Genomic DNA, 9,270 nt, shown 5'->3' on the forward strand with positions numbered 1-9,270 from the left:
ACATATAATTTGACTCCTGGGAGAGATGATAATCTGCCATTTAAGTCCGTGCTTAGCCAGGATTCCAGAGATTGATGCGATTTATTAAAAATTCATTCATAATAAAAATATAGAAAGTATCTCAATCTTGAGTGAGGGTGGGGGGGGCCTGGATAGGACAGGGGGGCCACGAGAAAAAAATGTGATCCATAAGGAGCCATGAGCTGAAAAAGGTTAAGAGACACTGATCTAGGGCGTTATTTCGATTCCCCGCAAAGTAAGCTGAATTTTCTCTCTTTCAAAAATAAAATTCATCTTCTCAACAGCCAGTTGTCAGAAACCTTGTCTAGTAAGATATGCCACAAAAATACAAGGCTCTCCATTCACAATAAGCTAACCGTTTATAAACTGATAATATGACCAGTATTACGTGAAACCTGTCTTCAAGGAATCGCAAGGGACTGAGACTTTTTTCCGTTGAACTCAGGTTTTCGCTTAATAAAGGTTCAACTGATATAATGTGTAAAACTACGTAACGATCTCGTGTGTGATTGAAATAAAATAAAAATAAATAAATTGGAGATAAAGAGTAAATAATTTAAAAATAGATTAAATAAATAATTAGTCTATAATTACTAAATACTGTAATTAGGTCTTGACAGCATCTGTATAAAATTCCGATCAACACTGTTTTTCTTCTAAAAAATAATTACATTTTCGTTCTTTTCAACTTCTTCAAAAGGGTGTTTTCAATTAGGGTGTCATTATCAGCTTCATTTTGTACATTATCATCTATGTTTATGTACAATGTTTTTGCCCCATTTCAGCATCAGAGCCGTAACTAATAATTTCCTGAGGAAAACATACACACACAGCAACAAGATTTTGCCACCTCTAACACTGTAAAAATTTATGATTTTATAACGGTGTTTTTGTTCATACCTAAATTTTGCCGTCAGGGCAGTTGCCCCATTTGCCTCTCTCTGATTAATTCCGGCCCTGCTCGCGATCACAGAATACACACAGCCTGCATAAAATTTTGTGTCTTGCATATCATCTGAAAATTTAACCCTTTCACTGATTTTTCCGAAAAATTTTGTTTCAATTTCAGAAAGTAACTGCTTTACTACAACACACATGGCTTGTCAAATCCACAGCATCAAGTACAGAAACGGTTTTTGCTGAGTTACATCATCCACCCAGCAAAAGCCGTTGCAAGCATGGATTGCATAAACAATTTCGTTGGAGCACTCTTAACATTTTTTATGATCCTTTGGCCTATCTGTTTATAAACACTCAGTGCTTGTGAGAGATTTTCCGTTAAAGGGTACAGTTTTCCTTTCCATTTCCGCGTTAGACAGGTTCCGTTGCGGCTTTTTGTATGTAGGGTACGCGTATTAAATGATTCCCTGGGATGCTCACGATTTTTGTGTGAACAAGGGGGAGGGGGGACCCCTTCTTATAAGTTCAAAGGACCGTTTAGGCCGACTACCGGCCTCCAAGGAGCATGGGGATGATCAGCCTTTGGTAAGTCCCTTTTGAGCATATGTGTGTCTCATTACGATAATGTTTTATTTAAATATTGTGTTTATTTTTTAAATTGATACTTAAACATTCTATCACGGCACAATTGTTGTTTGGAATTGCTCGTTAAAGGCTAATTTCTATGGCTGACTAATTATTTGAAAAAAATGTCTGAATGCTTCACTATCATATTCAAGTTTATATTGTGGTACAAACGTTAATGTTTCAATTTTTTTAAAATTGTGTTTGTATGTGCTTTTAATTTTAATTTCAAATGTGTGGTGATCCGGCCTTGCGACTGCAATCACAAGTACTTATTTCTGTATTTCATTCCGCTTATTGATAATAAGTAAAATAAAAAATAAAATCTTTTTTTGCCAGCGAAATCAACAGCATCCGAAAGTTTTTGCTGTTTATAAAGCTCATCTGATAACAATTTTTCGCTATGAAGAAGAGAGAGAGAGAGAAATTCACTAGTAAGTTCCGGCAGGAAATAATTAAAAAATGTTCTGGGAAATCTTAATTTGGCGAGATAGCTATTCTTATTAGCTCTAAAAAAAGAAGGAAGTTAGTTAAACAACGTATAGTTAAAAACACATATAGCTTCGATCACCATAAATATCAAATATCATAGTAAGCCCTATGTTATTCTACTGTTTTTTCTATCCATATTAACAGATTATTTGTGTAAAGATGTGGTTCTTGTTTTTCGTATGTCTATTAGCTTCTGGTGAGTCCATTTTGTTTTATTTATAATATGGAATTACACAGTACATAGTTTATTTTCTATGTTTATAGAGCACGAATTGTTCTTTTTCGATTTCAGAATCATGATCATGTTAAATATATTCTTTTCGTATTCTCGGAATGACGTTTTTATTAGTTCCGATTATCGGTAAATCCAATAAAAAAAAACCAAAAAAAAAAAAATTATTTAAATCAATGTACAAACATGCTTTATAGCAGAATAGAATATTATCGGTTATATATTAAAAAAAAATTCCATCATACAGTGAACCTGCAATACCAAATAGTGTTAAAAGTATTGTTTATAATGAATTGCCATTTTTATGAATATCGGATATAACGAAGTATTGTCAAAAAGGGAATTGCTTTTGATGGGATATTAAGTTCCATAAAATCAGAAATTCTCTTTCACAAACAAAATTAAGGTTACGAAGTACTACCGCACTATTCACAAAGGCTGTGCACTTTCTTTGTGCACAACCTTTCGCAGCTAGACGACGATCTCGAGCTACAGATAGCGCTCTAGTTCTGTTTATTCCCAGAGCCGATCGAATAAAAAGGGGATCGGCATAACCCCAGTTTCATTTATATCAGTGTTTCTCAGTTTTGTAAATCTCAGGATCATTAAAATATCTGTAACAGTTCGACGGACCATTTACAGTAGTGGTTCTTTGATGTTCTGTCGCCCACGGCTCCCTTGCTTCAGTCAATATTTATATTCGCGGCTTCCCAGAGTAGCTATTTCTTCAATAAAGAATCGTTTCAAAGCACTGAACCGGCACACACCGATCGACAGCTTGCCTCTGCTATACGTTGGCGGCACCCCTAAGAGCCGCGAAGCACAGTATCATAATAGCTGATTCAATGTTTCATTCTAATCCATGTGAATATCATTAAATGACACACGTGAGTAACATGATTTTCATTTTAGTTATAATTAAATTCTCACGTCTGTTTGAGGATCACCCCTGGTTCACCGACCATAATTTGAAAAAAGCTGCTTCAAGTAAGCTTATTGCTCTCATTAGACTCGAGTAATTATTGTGTATTGGTTATAACGAATATCGAATATAGCGAATGTTTTTGACGTTTTCGGGCGACTTCGTTATACCCGGACGCGTCTGTATATTCGAAATGGGTGATACCATTGGATATTGAGAGAGAGAGCGGTTTCTTGAACATTAATTTTCTTTACCTGATCAGTTTCTGTTTTCAAATGCCTTCCAATATATCATTTGATGGTGTTACAGTGCAATACCACTTAACCCTTTGTTTACAAAAAACTTGAATTCGAATTTTACTCTTCATTCAATAAATTTTGTTTAAATAAAATTGATTACTGCAGCAGCTAGACGTAATATAGGATGCGTATCTTCTAAACTCGAATGAGAGTAATTTGATTCTTGCTAGTCAATAAAGGCTTGAAAAGTTTTAAGTGTCTGTTTTTCACTGTACTTGAGTTTGTATTTTTTGTTTTTGAAGAATTAAAAAAAAATTAAGTAGTTTTTTACTTGTGCGTGTGTGTGTATGTATATAAACATTTATTAGTTTAAATCTATTTTATTTTCGTATGGGGTCATTCAAGTATTATGTCAGCATCGTGGGGGGGGGGAGGGGGTTTTGGATTTGCTGACTTTTGATGACAAGAGGGGGGGGGGGGGTTTGGAGGTTACTTACATCATCAACCACCCTTTTTGAAGATATAATATTCTAAGCTGCTGACGAAATTTTGCTGACAAGGGGGGGGGGGTGGTCAAAAATGGCTAAAAATCTGCTTACGCAATACTTGAATGGCCCCCTATGTTAAAAAAACGGGATTGCTCAGACTCTCCGAATGAATAAGCTTTTTGATTTCTAAGCTGGTTTTGATTTCGTTGGACAGGAAACGCCAGGGAGTTAGAGGGCGATGACCAGGAAAATGAACTGGAACAGTGTTTGAACGATCTCGCCGAAAAAGACTCATTCTCTGATACGATCTTACATTGCTCGTTTTCCGGCTTGAATCAAGCTGTGAAGCTTTTGGAAGAAAACAACGCACAAGATGGAGTTGGCATGAAAACAAAATGCACGTGAGTTGAAATATTGATGACATTTTTACTCTTTTTTTTTGCTCTCAATATCAGCGTGTTTCGATTCTGCAATTCCTATGACCCAGGAATTCATACGAATGACCATAATTCGAAGTACAAACATTTATCAAGTGCGCATATCGAAATGATTCTTTGTGATAATTAGTGATCTAGTTATAAGCGGATACATGCCCTCCGAACGTGAAGAGGGGGGGGGGCGAATCGTCGAAAGTATGCATAGTGAAACCGGGGGGGGGGGGTCTACAGGGTTAGCATCGCTAGGTCACGGGAATTTTTTTGACAAGAAAAAAAAATATATATAACTCAAAAACAGCCGAATAGGTGGCTCTGGTACGAATGACTTCGGTGGAAATATGCAAATAAGATGGTTATAAGAACTTGCGCTCCTAATCCACAACCAATTCACCGTTGTAAACCGTGTATGTGGACCGGCTGCACTCAGCCGTTGCTGGATTTGTGACTCGCCTGCAATGTGTTATACCCTGTGGTGGTGGTCATATGGAGCACATACTTCTGTAATAAACGATTTTGAGGCATTCTGTTCGTTATTTGCGTATCTTTTCTTTGACTTGAGTACTTCAGCGTCACCTATCGGCTGTTTTTTGAGTTATTTTTTTCCCTGTCAAAAAAATTACCGTGACCAAGAGATGCTAACTCTTGGAACCGTTTTTATTTCCGTTATTTTTCTATTTTTCCGTTTTTTATTTATTTTTAAAGTTTCTACGGACTTTTTGCCCACCCTGTGCAATTTTTTCATTGAACGGGGGGGGGGGGGGTGATCACCCGTATCCCCCCCTTTTCTGTATCGGCCTATAGATCAAGTACCTTGTATACCTTAACGGCGGTTAAACAGGTGGTCCGACGGGGCGGAGTCACACGAGTCCCAAAATTACTCGACTCATTATTCTGAAATCATTTCTTCCATCCATTTGGAGTTTTCATCAGTTCTAAATTTTCATTAATTCTGAAGTTTTTTCAGAAATAAATTCTTCATTATTTCTGTAATTTCTTCAGAAATAATTTTTTCATTGATTCATTGAATTTCATTGATTTCATTGATTATTTGAAACGTTTTAATCCTTTTCATTATTATGAAATTATTCCTATCATTTATTCTGAAACAATCCCTTTCATTTATTCTGAAATAATCCCTTTCATTTATTTTGAAATGATCCCTTTCATTTATTTTGAAATAATTGCTTTCATTAATTCTGAAATTATTTCTTTCATTAATTTTCAGTGATTCTGAAATTATTTCTTTCATTAATTTTCAGTGATTCTGAAATTATTTCTTTCATTAATTTTCAGTGATTCTGAAATTATTTCTTTCATTAATTTTCAGTGATTCTGAAATTATTTCTTTCATTAATTTTCAGTGATTCTGAAATTATTTCTTTCATTAATTTTCAGTGATTCTGAAATTATTTCTTTCATTAATTTTCAGTGATTCTGAAATTATTTCTTTCATTAATTTTCAGTGATTCTGAAATTATTTCTTTCATTAATTTTCAGTGATTCTGAAATTATTTCTTTCATTAATTTTCAGTGATTCTGAAATGAATGTTTTTTTGATGATTTTTAATTCTCACTAAACACATGGCCACATGCATGTGGCCATCTGGTTGGCCTATGTCATTCACGAGCTATTAGTTGATTGTTGACGCCGTCCATGCACGATGCCTTTCAACATATATATATATACATATATATACGCTCCAAGATTGAAATATTCTATCTGCTTCCATAGCTTAGATGGTAGAGCACTTGTCCGGCAAGCGAGAGACTGGGGTTCGTGTCCCCGTAGGGGCAGTGATGAATTTTCTTCCTTGTAATCTTCATCTTCACAAATATAACCAGTCTTTCGATGAATCTTGTATTGACAAGTGGAGAGGACATTTCTATATATATAATGACTTGCACCCTGAGAAAATCCTGCGTACGCATGTGCTCCACAACAGGAGTGTACACTGTACAACCTCCGCCCTGTGAAATGTGCTCGGGTGGAAAAGTATCAATACTCGCGACAAAATTGTCAATTAATGCCAGAAAAATTGTCAAACGCAAGTTAAGCTGCCAATTAAAGCCAACTCAACGTTACGTACACCAATACAGGCAAACAAATTTACGTTTTGACTGTTTCAGCTACTTATAACGAACAGCGTAATCTTATCAAACATCTCCACACCGGGAAAAAAGTTTAGAAACAAAATAGAATGCAACCTCTCACTCACCGATTTTTCATCCACAAATTTGGGTTTACACCCATTTTATGTTTTTTGGTATCAATTAATATATTTTTCTACTTTTCAACGATATCTGTTGCATTATTTCCAGGACAATGTATCTGGTTCGAGAATGCCTAATAGAATTCCTGGAACACGAATGTGGTGAATTTCCGGAGGATTTTGGGGAATTCATCAGGAAAGAATTCGACGAGGGTGCCGAAACCGACAACTGTGCGGAGGATGATATCTTAACTAATGTCTTCGAACTGGCTAATGACAGTGGTGATTTCCGAGACGATGGCAATTATTACAGATACAGATATCGCAGGTCGGCTGCTACTGGTACAAGAAACAAGAGGGATGTATCTAGAAATGCTGCTTCTCCAAAGTTCTCGAACAAGCGCCCGTTCAGAACGCAATTTTATTCACCAACCCCATTACATATTCTCAAGAGAAAATTTGAACAAAAAAAAGCCATGTTGGAAAAATCACAGTAAATTCAATTTCAAAAATCACTTGGAAACGTTGATAATTTTTTTTTTTGAAATGCGATGTACAAAACTATGTTACGAGAAAATTAAAATTTCTAGATATTTCTCTCTTCATGTTCTTATCACAACTTTTCCGTAAAATTGGAATTTTTTTTGTCAAACTTTAATTTTATGTGTCTTATGTGATCAATTTTTATTTTTAATATTGTCTATTGCAGAAAAACTGGTTTCACACAAATGCAATGTTAAGAACAGAATTATTGCTTTCTTTATAACATTTCAAAGTGTGCCATTAATCGGTTCTGAAATTTGAATCTATTACTTACCAAGTTAAACCAAAACCTAATATCTATTTTTAATAGTTCAATTGCGATCCTCTGTAATTTCTCTCAAAACTTATTCTCTCTGTTACCCTTTCTCCTTTCTTGCAATATTTTAATTAGCTGACACCACCGATACACGTCAAACCAGCGTTACCCAAACTTTTGACTCGAGAGAGAGAGGAGCCCTTTTTAAGAAAAAAATTATGCATCGGAGCCCGCTTTTTTAGTTAGTCACTGAATATATGGATTACAGTCGGCCCTCGATATTCGCGAATTTCGTATATATTCGGGGGGTGGGGTGTCTCCTTCCTAGTTTTCTACGGAAACACCGTTTACCAGTGCTAATTATCGTATCGAAATAAAATATAAATCGCACGTGCTAAGTAAATGTTTCAAGACCCCCTCCGGAAGATTTTGCTTTTTCTTCATGGCTCTATATGCCTTCCAACTCAGCATCTAATATTCAGCTGCTTGTTCGGATATTATCTGAACATTTAGGGCTCGCTATGCGCATTACTCAATGATGATTGTGCAAGCATTGGAAGAAGATGCAAATGCAGGAGACGTCTTAAGATAATGGATGAATTTCACCGACACCATTAGTGTTATTGCTAGAACTGTAGAAGCTATTAAGATGGGAACATCTTGTATTAAAAGAACTTTCGGCCACAGCGTGCTCCCGAAGACTGTATTTCTACGGAATCAGTCGAAAAGGTTATGAAAGATATTGCTATAGTAGCGAAGCAGATAGACGGAGAAAGGTTCAATAAACTGAGCAAAAAAGGAAATTGGAGAATTAAAATTAACAGCAATTCAAAAATTGACACGGGAGGTACTAATCGAACTGATTGCTCCTAAAACTCAAGCAATACGGCATGATGATCAAGATTAAGAAGTGGACGATGAGTTCATTAAGTTTTACAAAGCACAAGGGCTTCGTAAGTTCAAATCGGCAATGCATAGTTTCCATGACATAAACCCATCTATAGTACATTTTTCCACATGCAGAAAAATCGAAAGAGGAAGCCTCGTTACCACACTCATGGGGTCCCCGGGCCAATTGATTTTTCGGAGGCCCTACCAAACAACTTCTCGAAAATTTAAACCAGATCTTATTTTTGTGAGGACCCTCTTCGCTTAAGGCACCTGGGCCGTGCCCGGGTGGGCCCATGCCTTAAGACGGCACTGCATAAAACAACCCTTAAAAAGTCTCTCCACAGAGAGAGCAACAGATCTACAACGGTACAAATATTCAATCATTACACTTCACTCACAATTTGAGATGTAGATGGCAGCACTGAAAAACCAGACACAACATTTGATACGCACTCAGACAAGGGTTACCAACCATCCCCCTTATCGATGCTATTTCAAGCGCCCTCGTATGTTTCGTAAAATTCTATCTTTCATCCTTATTTTCAGGTTCCCAGAATTACTTTCTTTTTTGCTTTTTATTTCCCCCACTTTGAAATATATATATTTCATCACTGATATGAGTGTTTTTGTGAATTTTTTTGCTGCTTTTTTTGGCGGTTCTGTTTTTAGAGTTGGGCTAAATTATTGTTGTGGCCGGTTTTATTCATCGGAATAGTGGCACCATCTAGTGGGAAAATTGGGATAAGTAACGCCACTAAGGATGCGTACATAAACGTCTTCCTTTCTGAGTTTGCGAATTTGATAACCACAACCAAAGCTGTATTAAAGATGAAATCTTGAGCCGCTTTGACCACAACTCAGACTGTTAGGTACGCATGCGCACGTCCGGCTAAACTCAGTTCGGTAGTAAATTGCTCATGGTGACAGAGTAGAGTTGTGCTCGGTTTGAAAGAAAGAAAATATGCCGCGGCACACCGGTTGAAAATTCCTCGGACAAACACAAAGTTATCGCCGT

At 36.4% G+C, this 9,270-nt stretch overlaps 1 protein-coding gene across 1 annotated transcript; it reads left to right on the top strand.

Annotated features, from left to right (window-relative positions):
- The first annotated feature begins 1,982 nt into the window (after positions 1-1,982).
- LOC149088020 (uncharacterized) lies at positions 1,983-8,868 on the top strand. The gene is made up of 3 exons (XM_089243851.1): positions 1,983-2,233; positions 4,133-4,319; positions 6,675-8,868. Exons 1-3 carry the CDS (start codon positions 2,197-2,199, stop codon positions 7,060-7,062), a joined length of 612 nt encoding a protein of 203 aa, XP_089099977.1. The 5' UTR covers positions 1,983-2,196; the 3' UTR covers positions 7,063-8,868.
- The last annotated feature ends 402 nt before the right edge of the window (positions 8,869-9,270 follow it).

The sequence above is a fragment of the Pholcus phalangioides genome, unplaced genomic scaffold (genome assembly GCF_987345545.1).
Source record: "Pholcus phalangioides strain wild (caught in Gottingen) unplaced genomic scaffold, Ppha-v1.0 ptg000003l_1, whole genome shotgun sequence".
NCBI lineage: Eukaryota > Metazoa > Arthropoda > Arachnida > Araneae > Pholcidae > Pholcus > Pholcus phalangioides.